Raw genomic sequence first — 20737 nt, 5'->3', positions numbered from 1 at the left:
AGCCCAATCATACATCAGCAAAAACAATCCACAACATCCACAGCATAAAAAGAAACACTGCACATATTTAAATTAGGGGTGGGAAACATGGGAAAATGTTGAATTCTGAAATTAAAGGATTGTTTGCAGTTTTTTTTCCTGAGATGTCATTCAAATACCAACAACGTCCACAATACACCGCAAATGCATTATACTGTGCCTAATAAATGTATTGTCCATCCCTACTTTTTGACCCACTTCACACGTTTCCAAACCCTATTAATGCAGTAAAGGCAGAAACACTGGAGATCAGTACTCATACCAATTTTATGTACACATTTAAAAAATACTAATGGTTTAAATTTCACACACACAGCCACGCAATATGAATAGACCATCTTTTAATTATGGACAGAGGTCTGAGTATTAGCAGGGTTAGAATTCACACATTTTCATAGCACTCAGTTGTTCCACACTGAACAACTGGTATTTCTTTCAGAACAACTATGCAGTAGTGCTGTTCTAAAAAGCAAAATGGGGCAGAAAATGAAAAACAGAATTAAAGGACTGAAATCTTAAAATTGAACCGATCAAGTAAATAGTGCACAATGTAAACCTGACGTTTTAAAGAACACTAAAGGCTTTGATGAATGAGCAAATTAAAATGTTCTTAGAGCAATCTGCCACTGCTGTTAATGAACATCATCCTGAATGGTCATTCAGCAAAAGTCACATTTGAGATGTGAAAACACTTTTCAGATTATCACCTGCTATGACGAAGAATCAAATAATTTGGCATCAAGCTGCAAATTCAGATCACTTACTTCAAGATTTCAGATTTGAAAAGGCCCATTGTGTAATCATGGAGAACCCAAATCATGCTCTAAAATACAGCAACATTTTAAACAAAAAATATTTAGATCTGTATTATGAGCAGATACACTTGTGTTATCTCTAAAGAGAATGTGTCTAAGGCATAAGAGGAAAGCAAGCCAAGGGCCACCACAAGCTAACTGATGCACTCTTCACACCTGTATTTGGAAACATTTTCAAGCAGCAGTACAAAAAGTATTCATGGAGAATGCATAACCTCTGAAAAAAATACTGTATGAAAACATCCCTGCTACCTTATACTGAATACAAAACCTCTACCAATAATTTGCTTCTGAGTAGCAAGAAGTCCTTTCTTTTTTTGTAAAATTTTCTCTTTTTTCTAAAACAAGTAGAATTCAGTCCTCAGGGGTGAATGGGATGGATGACAGTTCCATCATTTCATCTGCTGAAGGATCCATTAGCATGCAAGCCTCGTAGCGAAGGGCCCAGGGAGGGGGCTCAGTGGCATGGCTGATCATAGCTACCAAAAAGGCAGCTTAAGCCAGGGCTGGGAAAGCCTCTGGATCATCCACATCAGGGGCAGAACCTCCAGGTGCCTAAAAAGAGAAAGAATAAAAATATTACCACTTAAATATAAAAAGGAAGCTATGGTATGGCACCAATCTCAAAAGCTGTGAGAAAAAAAGCCCACACCAGTAAGAACTGGGACAATTATAACACCATGAGTTTGACCCTTGGTATCCCTCAGCCATAAGGCCAGGAGCAAAAATGTGCTCACACTGGGTGGGTGGGACAGTTTCCCCTCTCCATGCTCTCTGTTAATTAGACACAGGTGTCTGTCAGCTGACATGATATATCTAAGCAGTGTGTCCACCTCCAGGAATCGTAGTGACCGTTTGCAAAAAAAGCAACGAGTCAGATTTGCTTGTCTCAGGGAACGCATGTTCACCATCACCGTCCCAAGCCTAGAGGCATTGTTAACCTTTTCCCACCAAAGTAACTTTGGTTCTTGAACTGGTTCCATTCAGGATTCTTAGAACCTTGGTGTTATCCAGGGAACCAGCCCAGCATTTCCACTAGTTTGATAGGAAACATCAACAAAAGTCACTGCACGGTTGCTTGGTTCTAATATTGCTGTGGCTGAATGATATATGTATAAATGACGACAAGTTCTGAGTGTGGTTCCTCCTAAAATTGAATGTGCCTCTGACCACAGCCCCTGAAAACATTGTTAAGCATTTTCCTGTTTATTTATGTATTTATTTATTTTTTTATTTCCTTGGATTGGGGGGTGGGGGTGATATTGGGTCATTTACATGAAACATACACAGCCCCATCTAGGGTTTAATGCTTTGGGGTTCTGTGCTCTTTGTGGGGTTTCTTTAGCTCAAGTCACCCATGGGTGTTGTCACGGTTCATGAAGAAGAACCTATCCAACCCGTGGTTCTAGCTGGGGATAACATTGATGTTGATGGAAATGTGCTGAACCTTTCAAAATTAGATTCAAAAACTGGAACTGAAGTGGTTCCATGCTGGTGGAAAAGGGATACATGTGAGTCAGGGTAGACAGACTGAAGTAGGGAACAAATTGAAGGATTAACCCAATTTAAACAAGGGATTGGAGTCTCAAGCATGACATGTTTTGAAATTGCAAAATTATACTGGACTCAAAGGCTGAAAATTGATGGGGGAAAAAAATAAAATAAAACAACAAAAAAAACAATACGTAAAGTATCTAGAAGTGACATTAAGAGATATTCATTGGAATACTCAAGTTGTCTTCACCTCTACAGTTCAGTGACAATTTAGTCTAGAGCCTAGCATTTAAACAGCATCAAGATATCTAGCTTACAATGAAATGACAATTAAGACACGTTCTTTAACAAAGTACCTTCAGTAAAACATACCTTATCTGGCCTGCGCTCACGTGGTGGCCTGGCAGTTCCACCCCCACGGGCGCCTCTTCCTCCACGAGGTCCACCACGACCACGTCCAGGGCGGCCCAGGTCTCCAAAGTTAATCTCCAGCTGAGACGTAATGTCATTGGCTGGTTTGCGGAAGTGATGATCACCAGCAGCTTCATCAGCAGGAGACTGACAACAGGACAGACAAAGTAGCAATCTATAGTTCATATTTGGCATTCGTATTAGTTTAATTCTGATGACCAACTTAAAACTATTACACCCTTATTTATAAATGTATATATGCTATCAGTGATGGTCATTTCATATATATATATATATATATATATATATATATATATATATATATATATATATATAAAAAAAACCTCAACATATGAAACAGGGTTCTCTTCCAGCATGATTTGGTAACATTAAAATCAGTTGTTAATGTTGCATGCAAAAGGTCAATAAAAGCATGCCATTTCATACAATTGAAAACTTAACCAAGACATACATAAAACCAACCTATCCAACCAACATGCGAATGAAGACATGCTTGAGAACTGGTAAAAGAATTCATAAATGTTAAGCAGGAAAATTTTAATTTGTAAAGAGTGTCTCAAAGATTACTTAGAGCTTATATAAACTATACAATTTCATAAGGGGCAATGAAACTGAATCTCAAGTGCTTGATGTAAAGCAAATTAAATTACCATGGGATAATGTGGGACAAATTTCACTTGCTTTTACAAAAAAGTCCTAGGTTAAGGGATTTATAATAACGTACCAAGCCAGGCTATTGAAGAGAAGGGGGGGAGGGGAAAAAAAAAAAAAAATAAATAAATAAAAACTCCTGTTCCTGTTCATTAAAACACCAGGAGGCGCACTACCCACTATACAAATCTAATCTCAACTTCAGTTAAATTCACAAAGGGTCTGGCTCTACTCATAGGATGCTTAGTGCCAGTACTCTCATTCACAGTTATGTAAATAAATTGATGAACTTACATCCTTGGCCTTGGACTTGTGCAGCAAGAATCCTTTCTTCCAGTCAGCTCCCTCATTAGCTTTGCGAATATTGAAGTCTACCTTGGCTCGGTCTTTATCCTGCTGAGCTTTCCATTCATCTAGAGTCATCTCCTTGGCCCCTTCCTCTTTCACCTCTTCAGCTTCATTCTCCCTGAGACAATCATATTAAGACGTGATAAGAGTTCAACAGCAGCACAGCCAAACAAGCAACATTTGCAGACTAAAAATGTGTTTTTCAAACTGCAGAGATAATTGGCTAGAAAGCTGAATATTTAAAAGCTGTTACTATAACTAATAAATGAGGGTAAAAATACAAAACAATAACAAAACAGTAATAATAAATAAAATTACAAATGGAATACACACTTGTTCTCAGAGTCAGCAGGTGGGTGCTCTTCTCCTTCATGGGCATCGTCCGTGACATTTGACTGATCAAGTTCACTGCAAAAGGTGGAGAAAATCAATAATGTAACACTTAAGAAATTAGATTTTTTTTAAATCTGGTTCTGACAAATACTGGCCCTTGAGTGATTATTGTGGACTGTATATAATCAATATTTAACTACATATAACCCAAATTGTACATGGTTAACAAAATGAATTCTCAGCCCTAGTTGTAACTGCAATATTTCCAAATAAAACAGGGAATATTTCATTTACTTTTTTTTTTTTTTTATAAACAATATTAAAGATTAGGTCTGTTTTTTTTGTCTAAGTTGACAACTTTTTTCTGGCTTCATGTTGAATAATTACTGCCATTGGGAATCTCTTTAATGAGACAAATGAATCTACAAGCAGCGCACAAAATATGAAAAATACAATATATCCGCGGCAGACTTTTTTTTTAGCTGATATTACAACCAATAAGTTGGCGCCTTTTTTGCTCTTGCGCATATGCATGGACACCTGTAAATACACAACTATAACTGCTGTGAGGACATTTCACCACAGGATTAAATATCTCCGTGGTAAATATTAATTTAAAATGTCAGTGACGCCCTGTACACACAAAACAGGTTAAACGACAGAAACAGAGTAATTCAGCATCTGAATTCATTACTGAAACACCACGATAAACGATTACAAATCCTCCATAAAACACTCTCTCCCTTGTTCACTCTGATCCACTTATGTCGCTTGAGCCTCTCCATTGCTCTCCAAAACAAACAAGGTGCTGCACTAACTAGCGCCCCTCTAGAAACCATTCATGTGGAAGCAGCAACAAATCTTTGATAAAAATATAAATGAACATATTTTTCAAATATCTGGGAGCCCACAATACACTGGACATGCAATATAAAATAAAAATATGGGTATGAACCTACTTCTGCACTGACCTCAGTTCATCTTTTACAGTGCCCCAGTTGTGAGATCCACTTCCTCCTCGCTTTTCCTCTGCTTTCAGGCTGCTGAAACAAAAAAATCACAATTAACTTTGAGATATTAAAGCCAGTGCTACACTGGAATGGGAAATACAAAAAGAAAAATTGGCATTAAAAGGCACTGGAATCACTTACGATCGATCACTGCCACTGTGCCTATCGAATTCACGTTTGCCACGCATGTCAAATCCATCAGTTCGGCCAACACCTCTGCCTCGTCCTCCACGGCCTCCCCTGCCACCTCCACGACCACGGAACGGCCTGTCCCCAACAGACCTAAATGGTGGATGAGGGATTTTAAGCAGGAATTAGCATGCATATATTTAACTGTGTTTCCTTATTTCCACTTTCTTTTGACAAATTCTTTGTGTCCAACAATGGAGTTTTGCATAGCTCTGTACTTCTTAAACCCACTAAATAAATTATTTCATAATGAAACGTTTACTTGGATCTTGAAGACTTAACAGTCCAATTAATGGACTACCATTAGAACTGTTACAATTGCTACAACATGTCAGTAATCTGCAAACCTCTACACCAAGTATTTGTCGGGAGTCTGAGTTTAGAAGGCTTATTATTATTATTATTATTATTTATTTATTTAATTCTAATCCTAATAATTTCCACAGTTAAAAACAGTGTTTTCCCTGAATCATGGCACTGACCACAGTGACTGCTAGATTAATCATGCCTGTCTTGAACAACTATGCATTAAGATAAGCATTATTCATGTTATTTATAGTTATTACTCATACATAGCAAAATGGATCTTAGAATGTATGCTGGTGCAGCCCGTCGTGATATTTAAAATGTAAACAAATAAAAAATTCATAGGGTAGCAAACAGTATATGTCTAATATTTTAATATATTCATTACATTAAATGATCACTCACTTCTCAACAGAGAACTCTCCACCCTCAGCTGGTTTCTCATCAGCAGGTTTGTCTGTCCGGCGCTCGCGTGCTGGCCTCCTGTCCGGCCGCCTTTCTCCCTGAGGCCGGCCCTCACCCTGACCACCCTGCTGCTGCTGCGGCGGCTGCTGCTGCTGCTGCTGTTGTTGTTGTTGTTGTTGAGAGCCTTGCTGACCTTGCTGCTCCGGCCGGCGGCCCATTCTCCTCATGCCTGCAACACAAACAAATTACTTAACCAAACATAACACACATTCATTAAACATTACCCTTTTATAAGAAGCAAATTGGTTATTTTCTAAAAATGCAGCTATGCAAACAACTTTTGACCATATCATCTTAGTGTTAAAAATGGCAGGAATCATAGGGGCATGAGATTTCAGTACACACCAATAAAAAAAAAATGTAACCATTTAACACGGAACAGAGTGATAGGTGGCTTAAAACATGTATTACACAGAATGTGTTATATTAGAATGGTAAATAAGGCAATAGGGTTTTAACAAGCTTTTCTATTGTCACAGACTTGTCAAAGCTACAAACAACAAAAAAAAAGTGATGGGAAGGTGCAGAAACTGGAATGGCGCCGCCTGCTGAGCTTGATCCTCCCTCCATCAACAAAAATAGCAACACTGGAGTTGCACCTGTCCGACCTCCCTCCCCTCAGCAAATGTGAGCCTTGAGTCAGGCCACAGGGGTGGGTGATAGGGCAAAAATACAAATAAAAAGACATTGTTCGTTTTATGTATATATATATACCTAAATGTATGTGCAGACAATGAAGTAGAGACATTAATAAATCTCAGGGTATATTTATATTCATCAATTCGGCGCACTGAAATTAATCCAAATAAACAAGACACTATGATCACTGTGTAACTAAACATGACGCTGGTACGCGTTCTTAAAGCCCTGGTGATATCTAGAAATACTGATCGTGATCGCCAGTCTAGCTCAAATTGCACACTGTAAAGATGCTCCAACAAATAAAGGGCTGACTTTTGTCGTAAAAATAAATGTTAATTATTAGTTGATGCCTTTTAGTGCGAGTCAGTGCAAGTCTAATGCAGCTTACTCTCAGTGCTAGGGCCGTCACACGAGGCTAACCGGCTAATTGTTAGTTAGCCAACTTGCTAAGTGTCCTCGCAATAAGTTAATCCAATATACAATTAAAGAGAGAAAATAGCAAATACTGCGGTATTTAGTGTCTCCACTGACACTTGTGGCTGGAGCAAAAACGGAAAAGCAGCGTGTTGAATGTTTAAGGCTTAACTCTAGATGCTCGTCTCCTGCCACGAGGTTTGACTCTGATCATATCGCGGTTCTCTGTCCCTCTTAAACCCGCCATCTACAAAACAGCGCTGAACTCAGGGACAGCGGCAAAACCGTGCACAATGCAACAAGAGTGCTTTACATTAGCCACCGAGCCACATTGTGAGCTGACATTAGCTTCAATTTCTCCATGTTTCTGTTCACAAACTAAGTTTAAACACGCTGAACCGAGAAACGATACGATTATAGCGTTAGCTAGATTCTCATTTGATCATTTTTAATGGTGTTACACTTTGAGTGCTGCACCTTTTAATGTGAACCAGTGACTTTTACTAAGAAGCTTGAAAGAAAAAGCAAGCTCCAATATCATGGCTTTGTGAAACTGAGCCCAAAGAGGTTCTTGAGAATGGAAATGGGTCTCAGAGGCACGATCCCTGACCAGAGGCCCTGAACGGGGCAACAGGTCCAGAGTTCAGACAGAGCCGAACCTGACTGAAGTCTCCACTTTGTGAGAGGCAGCGAGGAGCTGTGAGACAGTGGAGAGCTAGTGTGAGGTGTGAGTGTGGCCTCATGGTGCAGCCCGCTCTGAGACTCCGGAGTAACACCGGCTCAAACAGGGCTCGTTGACTCTAAACTCTCTCACCTTCCTTCTTGAGGGGCACGGGCGCCTGAGGCTCATCCTTCTTGTCGGGGAGGGGGACTTTTCTCTCTTTCTGGGACTCTTTTTTGGGCTGTTTGGCTGCCTGCGCCGAGCTCTTGGCCCCCGCCGCGGGCGCCTCCTTCTTCTTGTTCTCCGCCTGCTTCAACAGCTCGAACGGATCCTCTTCATCGTCAAATAACTGGTCGAACCGATTGGTCACGACACAGCCGAAGCCTTCTTGCAGATGTCCGGGCATGATGGCGCCCCTTCAGCAGGATTCTCCACCGATTCTACGAGGCTTGGTGCGAGCTGCTCGCTGGTAAAGGCCACAAGATGGCTGGGAAAAAGACTTTCGCTTCTCTTCCGGCCCACAAGACATCCGGGCCCTCGCCGCAATGACACCTGGGATACGTAGTCCTGATATCTTTGACCACAGTCAAAGAAGTGCGGCTCGACCTGCATAAAGAAAACAACAAAAAATACATAACAATTACATTAGGAATCAAACTAAAATTAGAGATATTTCGAAGGAATAATATTTGCGAATGTTCAACAATTAAGTTTGAACCTTTAGAGCCAATACAACAACAGCAATTAACCATGTTTTATTTACTTACTGAGGTTAGGCGACTCTGGATATTTTATCCAGTAATTTATAAAGTCAGACAGCAGAAACACTCAATGCAACACGTTAATGTTAAATGGTCAAATATTAAGAGTAAAATGTACCTATGGGACCTATAGCCTGAATTAGTATTTACCTTTCAAAAATTGGTAAAGTAAACCAACACTACAGTGACAGCGGTAAATGTAAGACACAAGATATCATGGGTGTTTATCAGTAAAGGCCTATAGAATATGGGTGGAGTACACAGTGGGGTTCGTTCAACAGTCTCTCACAGTTTCTTAGTTACCAGTTTCAAATGTATTTTTTTCAGTTTTTCTATATATAAATGAACTTTAAATAAACAATGTCATTTAAATAAATTTGATGTAAAGTTTTCCACAATACTAATTCAGTATTGTTCATAGTAGTAATGTTTCTAAAAGCTATACATAGAGTTTTATTTATTTACGGGCTATTTTTGGATAGTTCAATTTCTAAACATGCAGTGGTAGTTAACCCATGACTCATAATCGTAAACGGTTAGGGCAGAATAAAATGCGCTTCATTCGAATGAATTCGATTCCTATGAATCACTAAAAGGATTCGAGTCATATTGTTAACGGTGTCAGTTTCATCGTTTTTCACTCACCTCAGAGTCGATTCGTAGCCTCAGCACGAAGACACCTGGACTATATTCTCTACATTAAACCGAATCTGAAATGTCGCACGCCGTCACAGAAGCTATGATTGAGTCTTATGCTCTGATGATATTGGTCATGTCAACGTTTTTCATTTATTTCTGTGGCATGGTGTGGGCTTTTTGTAACCCAAAGCTGAGTGGGATAGAGGAAGAGGAGGACACATCTGACTGCGATTGTGCCACTGGAAAAACCAATGAAGTTTCAGTGGAGCAGTTATTTACTGAAGAGATACAGTGGACCAGAGACTGGAGACAAGAAGAGCACAAAGCTGATTTAACATGGACCCATACTTGTGGAAGTCCAGTGTTTCTGGACCAGTCCTCTCAAAGCTGTTATATTAATTCTTCATATAATGCAGAATAAATCAGAATCACACTTTTGTTGGTAGTAAGCTGCAACATTTCCCCCAAGATGTAAACTTTAGGCAACTTTCCAAGGTAAGACACACCAGCTACTGGTATCAATATTTAACTGTTATATTTTCTGTAATCATTTAGAATAAATAATTTATATATATTTATTGTTTTTGTTCAGGTGGCAGACATCCTCATATACATATCCTGCTTCTGCCAAATGGATTATATTTTTACTTCATCTGCATTATTTCTAGCATTGTGCTATGTGACTGTATATAAAAAACATAAATATAAAGAACAGTACCATTACATTTCTCTCACTTTAATGTCCCTCACAGAAATGTTCACAGAGAATTATGTTATTTCTTTAGTCATATCACACATGTCAAATCGAGGACAAGCTTTTTTTTACTGGAAATCCACTTATTACATTCACTTTGAAGACTGTGATGTCTGTAGTAATATTCAGAGCCAATGGGATTTTATATTTATATTTGTGTTATTTACAGAATATTATATATAATATTATATTGCTGTCTAAGGAAAAAATGCATCTCCAAACTTTATAAAACGAAATCCTTAACTTTTAATAGATGTCAGTGTAAAAATAATTTGGAGCATTTCTGTTGGTCCATACACCACACCTTATACAAAGACAGCTGTTATGTTGAAATGATTTAGTAAAAAAAATTGTGCAAAAATAGACATACATGTTTTTCTTTGGACAGCAACAATATGTAATTAATTGCTTTAATTTGCTATAATGTTCTTAAATTAGATAAGAGCCAGTAACAATACTGTATGGCACTAATGGTGAATCCCATTTCTTAATTTTACTCCTACCACTTGTTTTCAAAGGGTTATCCTGCACCTTGTAACTGAGTTACAAGTTGTAGTGGCTAAAATATTCCTCTATGGAATGGAATGAATTTTCAAGAGCCTGATATGTCATCAGAAAACAAAAAAGTGCAGCTCTGCAGCCGTACTTTGCTGCAAGTTTGTAGTGATATCAGAGAGTTGCTTCTGGACTTCAGATTCTTATTCTACAGCTTTTTGTTTGAGTCTTCAAGTGCTAGAATGTAATGTTGCTTCACCATTTATGGCTACCTAACTACCATGACTTTGGCGTATTACTAACAGAGTTTTATGCATGTTATGAAGTACTAAACTAAGATAATACAATGTTACCATAGGAGAAAATACTGAAATTTGTGGCTACCATGCCAGTGATCATTCATAGCCCTTCTTTTGAAGTGTGCCCCTGAAAAAGTTCTGTTTCAAGGGGTATATACCCTTTGACACTTCCCCTATTTCCAAACAAGAACTGCGACACCCTACACCTAGGCAAAATGAAGGGTAGGGCTAAGGGATTTACCTAAATGCTGTTGGCGAGAATGTGTGTGTGTGTGAATGTGCTGTTTGTTTTGTTTTTTATCACAAAAACAGTTATTTTAAAACATGGTGTGCTTGCAGATTTTGAATATGGAAATATGTTAACATGCATCAAACTTGAATTTATCAATTCGATTTTGTCCCTTTAACAATAATATGCTTGCCTTTAACATGTGTCTGGCTTTTATGGCTCAAGCTGACAGACAAAGACTGTCATAAAGCCCTGAAACTAAAAATGGGCAACTCTGAAGAAGTAAAAACTCAGAGGAACATAGCTTAATACCACCCCTTCACAGAGTGGATTAGGAATAAGAAAGAGCACACCAGAGCACTGTTTCAATCACTGGAAGGGGATGACCCAGCAGTGTCCAGTAGCTGTCCTCTATCTGTTTTAGGCTTATGTTTCACAAAAGGTCAATATAATTGTCTTTATCCCAGCTGAAAGAAGAAGCCTTGGAACCGGTACTGAACACAAAACAATCACAGAAACCTGAGTGAGTTAAGATTATGCTTTTTATAGTTGGAATAACTGACCAGTATAAACAATCTAAGATATCAATCAATTCTGTGTCCTCCAGCAATATATTTAACAGCTGTTTTCTAGAACATTGTAATAACCACTTGCTATTAGTCTCAGTACATGGTTCTCATACAAGATATATTTAATTACTTAAGGAGCTGTTTTTAGGTGAAAAATAAGAAGATTTATTATATTTTCATAGTTAAGTTTAAGATTCACTTTGATATAGCTTTTTGGGTTAATTTATTACCCAGGAACATTGTTGTGAACATTTAAACAATTTAAAAGGCTAAAAAGGCTTTTCAGTTTTAGATATATTCAAGACTCTCCCTCTCACATTCAAAACAACTTTTGAAACAAGTTTAAATGATCAGAGGGTTACTATAATGCAAATTATTTAATGATCTCTTCCACACCCTCTATTTTGTGATTTATGCTTTAGATCCATGATCCTCCTTTTGCAGTTTCTTCCGAACTGTGTCCTCCAGCGCAAGTAATTTCTCATAGAGTGCCTCTGCCATGGTGTGATTCACATCCATCTAAATTTACACAAACAAAATGACAAGACTGTCAAACATCAAATTAGATACAGCATAAATAATAGCACTGTAATTTCCCTGAGCCATTAATATAACGATTGCAATTTATAAACATAATTTCCGGAACGTTTTGTAAAATGCTATCAAAACAAAAATCTGTGAATTTTTTATTATCTTGAACAATTTTTATAAAATTTTTTAAATATTTTCATAGACCAACTATTACCCATATTTTGAAGCCTGCAACTCTCTGACATAAGCTGGAACATGCATTATCTGAGTAAAAAAATGTATACATACATACATACATACATTTTCTTTTCCGCTTCTCCATTTCAGGGTTGCGGTGAAAAAAAATGTATAGAACATTCATATTACAACATTTTAACATTCAAAATAATAAAGTGAATATAAAAGGTAAAAGGGGCAAAAACACCATTTATGCTTCAGCAGCCTCTTGCACAGGCTACAACATACACTCATTCAGCACTGATTTGACCCAGAAGCATAAATCAGCCGAAAGAGGGGTTATGGCTCACAACTTTGTGGCAAACTTCATGAAAGATTTGTCAAACCATACAAGAAGAATGTTTCTCAGTGTAAGATTGCAAAGAATTTAGTTATTTCACAATCAACAGTATACAATATTGTAAAATGATTGTGAGAAAAATACAGGTCAGTTTAGGGCAAGGCTGGACAGAACCGCTGAATGTGCAAAACCTTGAGTCCTCAGATAGCATTGCATGAGGAACCATCATGCTACTGTGATTAATATAGCCAAATAGGCTTGGGAGTTCCTCAGAAAACCAATGTGACTTAACATAGCCCACCAAGAAATACAACCTGAAACTCTACCCATTCCATTCATTCATTATCTGTAACCACTTATCCAGTTCAGGGTCGCAGTGGGTCCAGAGCCTACCTAGAATCATTGGGCGCAAGGCGGGAATACACCATGGACGGGGCGCCAGTCCTTCACAGGGCAACACAGACACACACTTTTTGAGTACCAACATGTGTTTTTGGCCTGTGGGAGGAAACGCGGACACAGGGAGTACACACCAACTCCTCACAGACAGTCACCCGGAGCGGGAATCGAACCCACAACCTCCAGGTCCCTGGAGATGTGTGACTGCGACACTACCTGCTGTGCCACCGTGCCACCCTCTATCCATTCCATACATCAAGAAATGCTGCCAAGGTCTCTGGGCCCAAGCTTATCTCAGTGAACAACAGTGGAAACATGCTTTTATCAGATATCAGATTATCGGATGTTTTATTTTGTCATGAAAACAGCACACTGAATTCTCTTGGCCAATGACAAATTTGACCATCCAGACAGTCTTAGTTCATTCATTCATTCATTCATTCATTGTCTGTAACTGCTTATCCTGTTCAGGATCTCAGTGGGTCTGGAGCCTGCCCGGAATCATTGGGTGCACAGCACCCTGGAGGGGGCGCCAGTCCTTCGCAGGGCAACACACACACACACACACATTCACTCACATCTATTGACACTTTTGAGTCGCCAATCCACCTTCCAACGTGTGTTTTTGGACTGCGGGAGGAAACCGGAGCACCCGGAGGAAACCCACACGGACACGGGGAGAACACACCAACTCCTCAACGACACAGTCTTAATTGAAAGATACAAAAGTAAAAGTCCGTCATGGTTTGGGACTGCAACCAACTTAAATTTATGGGAACCTGTGAATGGGGTTTGTTAGGATTAATGCTGCCATTAAGACAACATTTTTCCTGGGAAATTCATGGTTATTTCAGCAAGACCATTTTGCACATGGTACAACAGTGTGGCTTTGTAGACACAGACTGAGACTTGCCTGCAGTGTCAAGCTTATTGTGCATTTTGAAGAGAAGGATAAGCTATGGCGATTACAGACTGTTGCTTAAGTGTTGTATCAAGTCAGAATGGGCAAAGAAATCCAAAACTGCAACAACTTGTATCTGGGGCAGCTATGGACTAATGGTTAAAAAAGCACACCCAGGACTCAAGACTAGAAAGTCTCTGGTTTGAACCCCATGACTGTAAAATTGGGGGCAGGGAGAGTGAAGGAACAGCACTATCCATCTCCCTCAATCCACATAAACCCCCAACTGCTCCTCAGTGCCCACCTCTCCAGGTGTGTTTGTGTTTGTGTGTGTGAGTTTAATGCAGAAGACCACAATTTGTTTTATGTTAAACAATAACAAAAAAATGCATGTTTCCTTGTGTTTCTTCAGTTCCCAAACTATTAAAAATTGTAAGGAAATTATAAGGAAACGTGTTGTAACGGTGGTAAACATGACTCAGTCCCAGCTTTTTGGAGTGGGCGGTAGACATCTAATTTAAAATATATTTTTAAAAATCCAATGAATCAATGAAATTAAGGCTAAAAAGAACAATGAATAGATTTGACTTGAGGCTAAAAGAAAGATCTACTGCATGCTCTGACCTTGTGAGGCAAGGTATAATTGTTTCCCAGCCCAGAGGTTAAACTGTGGTATTTGGCCATTGGATCCAGTGCCTCAGGTTTCTGCTTGAACAGCCAAAACTGGAAAACAAAACCACAGATATATAGTGACCTTGATGCAGCATCGCAGTTTTTTTCCCATTAAGGATTACTTATCATGTATGTCTTCATAAATAGAGGTACAGCATGCCTCACCCATAGAAATAGTTATAAATATTCAAGGAAAGATGTAAGGAAGGAGAAAGATCCATAATGAGGGCTAAATAATTTATTAGAATTAGAAAGCATCTGAAACTGTTTGGGGCATACCAAAGCTTCAGCTCCATTATAAGGCGTGAGGGTAAATGTGTTGGTGAATATTCTTATCTGGAAAATGAGAATAATTGAAAAAATACAAGTATTATTTGTTGATATCAAAATGGACTTAAAAAATATATGTATTAAACCAAAAGATCTATAATTTAAAGAATGTGCTAACTTACTAGCCACATTATGGGCATGATAAGTGTCCAGAAGAAGGAGGGTAGGATGCCATAGGTGAGGTTAGTCATTACCAATCCAGGACAAATCACTGATGAATATAAACCCTAAAGGACAGAGCGTTAGGATGATCAAAATTGTATGCGGTTACATCAATGTCAAAAGTAGAGGGCACAAAAACACCAGGTTGAAAATCTAAATCTGCAAGTTTATTTCACATGTGTAAATATCCCTCTCAAAAGCACATATGTGAAACTTGTGAGCACAGAGAGGGGAATGTGGACTGATCATAATCTCGCTGTCAAACCAAACACTGATCAATCTTGCACTTTCTGCGCTTCTTGTATTTTGAAATGGGAGAGTTGCTGACAGTTTGGGGGTGGGGTCAGGGCAGTTTTTCTCAGTAAATGCTATTGGCTGATGTCTCCTGGTTCTGTGACTGCCAGCCTCAAAGACTGTATATGCCCCACCTATTAGGAGAAGACTTCCACAGTTCACAGAGCTGCTGTTTTTCCAAGAACAGTGAGCCATAGATAAACAGTTGAGACAGAATCATAATCCAATAATTACAGTGTAATATGTGAAACATATGTGGAAATGATGTTTGCTGCAAGAAGGTGTTAGAGAAGTGAGAATGAGTCTACTCTGAGGTTTGACTCTCTGAATTATCTGCCATATGCGCAAAGAGTCGATTCATTCCATAGTTGACTCCTATACACTACAAAGTTTACTTGGTTTACTTGGCCAGCTCTCAGTATAGAGATATTGCGGGACACCTCCTCCTACTTTCCATTTTCGCCATTTCAAAACAAAACTCAAATAACCAAGGTACATGTCCTCCATGTTTGTTTTTCTGTAGGTTTCTTTCAGTAGGTGGGACATATAGAGTGACAATCACAGAATCAGGAGAAATCAGCCAATAGCATTCACTGAGAGAAACGTCCCTGACCCACCCCAAAACGGCCAAACTCCCGCTTATTTCAAAACACGAACATGGAAAATCCTCTCAAGCGCAGAAAGGGTAAACAGCTTAGAGTGCAATGGAAACTTTAATATCAAGAGGGCAAAAACCATTATAGAATTTTAAAAAGTACATTTTGTGGGTGAGATTATGATCAGTGCGCTCACAATTCCTCTCTCTAAGCTCATGAGTTTCATATTTGGGCTTGCAGGAGGGGATTTTACACCCGCACAATTTAAAAACTTGCTGGTTTATATTTTCCAACTTGTGACACTGGTGTGACAAAATAATATTATTTTATCATTATCATGCTGCACTTTTATAATTACCAGTCTAAACTGTTAATACTTTTACAAGAATAAATTGAGAATGAACATCAATTTATTAAGAGTAAACAATAATAACCATGTAGTAACTCTATGAACTGCACAGTAATATGTAGCTTTGAATGTCAGCCCATTATGACATTTTTATTTTAATGGTATATATAATTTATCAATAACATGAAAATGTTAATAATTTATGATTTTGTATCTTTGCTAAACTTCCCAACCTAAATGTATTCTGAGTGACTCTGTTATCACCTGGCTGTTGTGTCGGCGGTTGAGTTCCACGCTGAGCAGGTCTGAGGCGTATTTAGATGAACTGTAAGGCTCTTTGCCATGTTTGTGCTGTGGGTCATCTAGGCTAAAAGCTGAGCGGTAGGCATTACTTGATGATGTCCAGATGATCTGAGAGCTGCTGTTTGGACGACACAACATGGGCTCCAGTTCCCGCACCTGCAGTAAGACAGACACCCAGAGGTATCAGTAAAGTTTTTTGTCAGAGAAAGAAATATCCCCAAGAATTTCCAATGTTCAAGAATGATGATAAAAAATATGATAAAAGCAGGTAGTGTCTCAGTCACACAGCTCCAGGGACCTGGAGGTTGTAGGTTCTAGTCCTGCTCCGAGTGATTGTCTGTGAGGAGTTTGCTGTGTTCTCCTCGTGTCCGCGTGGGTTTCCTCCGGGTGCTCCGGTTTCCTCCCACAGTCCAAAAACACGTTGGTAGGTGGATTGGTGACTCAAAAGTGTCCGCAGGTGTGAGTGAATGTATGTGTGTGTGTTGCCCCGTGAAGGACTGACGCCCCCTCCAGGGTATGATCCCGCCTTGCGCTCAATTATTCTGGGTAGGCTCCTGACCCACCATGACCCTGAACTGGATAAGCGGTTACAGATAATGAATGAATGAATGAATATAAAAGCCAGCTCTTATTGGTTTTGGGCCTTGCCCATTGCATTTAGATTTAATTTTTTCTCGATTCTCTGAAACTTTTAAAATTTTTACAGTAAGATTACTTACTGTAGATGAAGATATCCCTGGGTTCTTACTATTTTTTGTTGAGAAAAATTTCTAATTTCTTTGGAACATGACGATAGCATTAAATGAAATAGGCATATATATTTTCCACAAAATTATACACTTTTTCAGTTTCAACATTTGAAATATTTTCTTTTTACTATAATATAGGATCTACATTATCTGTATATTATTTCATTCTGTTTTTATTTAAATTTTGCAGTGTCCCATTGTTTCTGGAAATGGGGTTTGTACAGTACCCTACCCACCCAGGTTCTTATAAAATGTTTTAAGCAATCGATTTCCACCCTTATTTCTCAAATAAGTATAAAAAATATATAATACGTTCATATATATTGAGTGATAGCTCTTATAACGCTCAATTTTATATCATAATATCATATATTGAATATATTTCAACCCAAGGTTTAAATGGCAGAAAGAAACAGGGTCCTTCAACTCATTAATTAGCCAGTACTGACAAGTGCTTACACCACAAAAATAAATATCAATGGGCCTTGCCAGTATTCCCAAGGTAGCAATTTTGTTAGGTGTTTGTGGTTTTTGTCAAATATATTTTAAGACTGTAACATCTTTCTTATTAACTGGTTTGTGCAAAGCAACAGAGATGATGTCATTTATTTATTTATTTATTTATTTTAAAAGCTAAAATAGTTTAAAATTTTTGGACCTATGTCTGGATGATGTATTTCTAATAAAACAGAACAAAGTGGGAGTGTGGATAAGATGAAAAGACAAACTAAAACAGAAACTTTTAAGGTCTGCTCACTGTTCTGCTGCAAGAGCAGAAAACTGATACTTCTGTCCTAGAGGCTTTGATCCATCACATCTACTGCAAATTTAATGTTCATCTGAGACACAGTACGTTTCCAGCAAAAAAAAAAAGCCACCTGGAATGGGACAGCTTTGTAAATCTGCTTCAACCAGAAGACTACGAAACAGACATAAAAACATATTCAACATCGAAAAACCATTTGAACAAGGCAGTGTTTGAGATAATTTCTTGGGATCAATACACACCAGTAAAAAGTGACCAAAGAGATTTGTAGCAAACACTTGTTGTAGTCCATCAGAAGTGACCGCATCTTTCTGGGTCAAGAGACCCTCGCCTGTCGAAAACATGTGGATTGCCTTACTGTAAATAAAACATATCAAGCAAAGTGAAAAGTGGATCATTTTCTGCAAAATGTAGTTATGTGCAGTAATACAAGCTTGACATTTGTATGTGGTACTGTACACAGAAGACAAATTTTATATATAGAAAGAAAAGAAAACCTCTACCTGGAAAATAAGCCTTTGTAAAAAGCTTTGAGATCCACCTGTGGATTAGGCATGATTCCAGCATTGAGGTAAAGGAAGTCCAGCCTGTTGTACCTGTTCAAAATAATAAGCACTAATTTCATAATAGGACAGAATGGCTTAAACATATTTTGGGATGCTTTGATGTCCCCATTGGTTAATTTGATATTGTACTGCTAGGACACCAGTGGGATTAACTTCACCTGTCTCTGACCTCCTTGGCAGCCCTGAGGACAGAGCGCATGCTTCCAACATCTAGCTGGACGAGGGAAATGTGGGCCTGAGGGTGAGAGACCAGCAGGACCTGACGGGCAGCTTCGGCCCTCTGTCCATTTCTACAGGCCAGACACAACTGCAACTGTGCATCGTGGCTCAGGAGGCGCTCACAGAGGGCCAAACCAATGCCACTGCCCACACACACACACATACACACAGAAGACATGAATTATGGAGCAGATTTTGAATTATGGAGCAGATATGTCAAGAGTGTACGAAAATGTTATTAATAATCAGATTTAGTTCTGTAAGTGTAAGGGTAAAAAACATGGGTCTGTTGCTATCATATTTATGATTTTTTTTTCAGTGAAAAATTTGTTGCACTGATTCTAACTGGGTTGTATTTCATGGTCTATAATTCAGTTCCCTTTAGGGTTCGTTTACATAATTTGGAATTGTGCACATGTGGCTGAACCTAAAAAGTTTTTTAATAACTAAGTACATTTTAATACTAACATTAAAGTGACATTTGATTAGATGTGCTACAGCAAATCAGCACTGTGGTCATTTAATAAAGAATTAAAAACCTATAAGGATTACATTTCTCTATCAGATACTAACATGATATTTTCATATTATACGACAAAAAACAAAATATATAGATGGGTGTTTGTTTGGCAACGATATTCAAAATTAATAACATTTATTGTTATTATTGTTTATCACGAATGTTAGTCATTCAATTTTTGTCAAACAGATCAAATGTACTTTACTCTATGTTATCTGATTTTGTATAAAATAATCTGCCTTGCATAACACTGTTTTGATCACCGGTCATTTAAAAAGTAACATTAAACACGTATTCCCATCGTGGCTAACGAAAGAGATACCGATGATGAGATTACTGTGAAGCGCGACCTCTCATGCTGGTTAGTCGCTGGTTTAATAAGTAACGTTAACCCTATAATGTTAACAGACTATTTTTGTTGATGTTAAACTGTTTAAATGGAGATATGTTCACCTTAACATGTGTGAGGTTATGTTGGATCAGATCATGGACAGACGTAACTTGCCAGAAGTCAGTATTAGACAGATTAAACAAAGAGAAGTGAAATCACACCGTGTTACCTGTTTGCTCCAGTCACGAGCACCACTCTCTCCATTCCCGACTCTAGCTTCATCCCGGCTCACAGCCCTGAGCTATGCACTGCGGCTCAGGCCCAGCCCTCCGTGGTGTGATTGGATGACATAACGTTATCTGCCAATGAAATCGTCCCATAGTATGACGTAGTTGCTACATTGTTCAATAGCGTTTCTCCTTCAGTCAGGCCAGTGTTGGAGAGGGGAAAGAGGAGGGCACAGTCAGCCAATACCAGCTTCACTTCACTTTTATTTCACTTTACAGCCACTCGTTCCATAACCCCAGTCAATACATTACGAATTGTCTAATAGTGAGAAATGTAAGAAAACATTTATTACAGAGATTGAAATGAGTATACTTTATCATCAAAAGACCATAATACCTGTATATTTGGATGTAGAAAACCAACCTGAAAGACTTTTCTATGTGAAATCCATACTTTTAGAGCAGGGCGAATTGTAAAATAAATGTTTTCTTACCATGTATATACACTTACCTTATAGGAGGAATAAGAATTAAAGGAAACAAAAATTTCAAAGCAAATTTCAAAATGGACAGGGGAAACTTGGAATCACAGGACGAAGAAGAATATGCTGTTTAAGAATATATGTTAACTTTCATGAGGTTGTTTAAATTTGATGTAACCAGCAAATATATTCAACCAACTGCAATAGTAAAGTGTTTTAGGCTTTAACAAACAAAAATTAAGTCCTTATTGTGAAGTTTGACATACAAGGACATGCTT

At 38.4% G+C, this 20737-nt stretch overlaps 2 protein-coding genes across 6 annotated transcripts; both read right to left on the bottom strand.

Annotated features, from left to right (window-relative positions):
• Positions 1-1176: 1176 nt before the first annotated feature.
• On the bottom strand, positions 1177-8319 carry serbp1a (SERPINE1 mRNA binding protein 1a). Of its 4 annotated transcripts, none has more exons than XM_066663383.1 (8): positions 7953-8319; positions 6023-6251; positions 5264-5404; positions 5072-5155; positions 4113-4187; positions 3726-3897; positions 2721-2906; positions 1177-1409 (listed from the first exon to the last, which is right to left on the bottom strand). In XM_066663383.1, the coding sequence occupies exons 1-8, from the start codon at positions 8203-8205 to the stop codon at positions 1350-1352; spliced, it is 1200 nt and encodes a 399-aa protein (XP_066519480.1). In that variant the 5' UTR covers positions 8206-8319; the 3' UTR covers positions 1177-1349. The 4 variants fall into 4 exon arrangements, with proteins under 4 accessions (XP_066519480.1, XP_066519482.1, XP_066519481.1 ...); XM_066663385.1 differs by having other exon boundaries at positions 5084-5155; positions 7953-8318; XM_066663384.1 differs by having other exon boundaries at positions 5072-5152; positions 7953-8318.
• Positions 8320-11544: 3225 nt separating this feature from the next.
• hsd17b7 (hydroxysteroid (17-beta) dehydrogenase 7) lies at positions 11545-20076 on the bottom strand. Of its 2 annotated transcripts, XM_066666243.1 has the most exons (9): positions 19980-20076; positions 18839-19042; positions 18618-18710; positions 18357-18471; positions 16561-16755; positions 15018-15122; positions 14845-14901; positions 14518-14616; positions 11545-12064 (listed from the first exon to the last, which is right to left on the bottom strand). In XM_066666243.1, the coding sequence occupies exons 1-9, from the start codon at positions 20030-20032 to the stop codon at positions 11957-11959; spliced, it is 1029 nt and encodes a 342-aa protein (XP_066522340.1). In that variant the 5' UTR covers positions 20033-20076; the 3' UTR covers positions 11545-11956. The 2 variants fall into 2 exon arrangements, with proteins under 2 accessions (XP_066522340.1, XP_066522341.1); XM_066666244.1 differs by lacking the exons at positions 11545-12064; positions 14518-14616; positions 14845-14901; positions 15018-15122 and having other exon boundaries at positions 16617-16755; positions 18357-18445.
• Between the last annotated feature and the right edge of the window lie 661 nt (positions 20077-20737).

This window comes from Hoplias malabaricus, chromosome 3 (genome assembly GCF_029633855.1).
Source record: "Hoplias malabaricus isolate fHopMal1 chromosome 3, fHopMal1.hap1, whole genome shotgun sequence".
NCBI lineage: Eukaryota > Metazoa > Chordata > Actinopteri > Characiformes > Erythrinidae > Hoplias > Hoplias malabaricus.
This window is presented reverse-complemented; position numbering and strand designations above follow the sequence as displayed.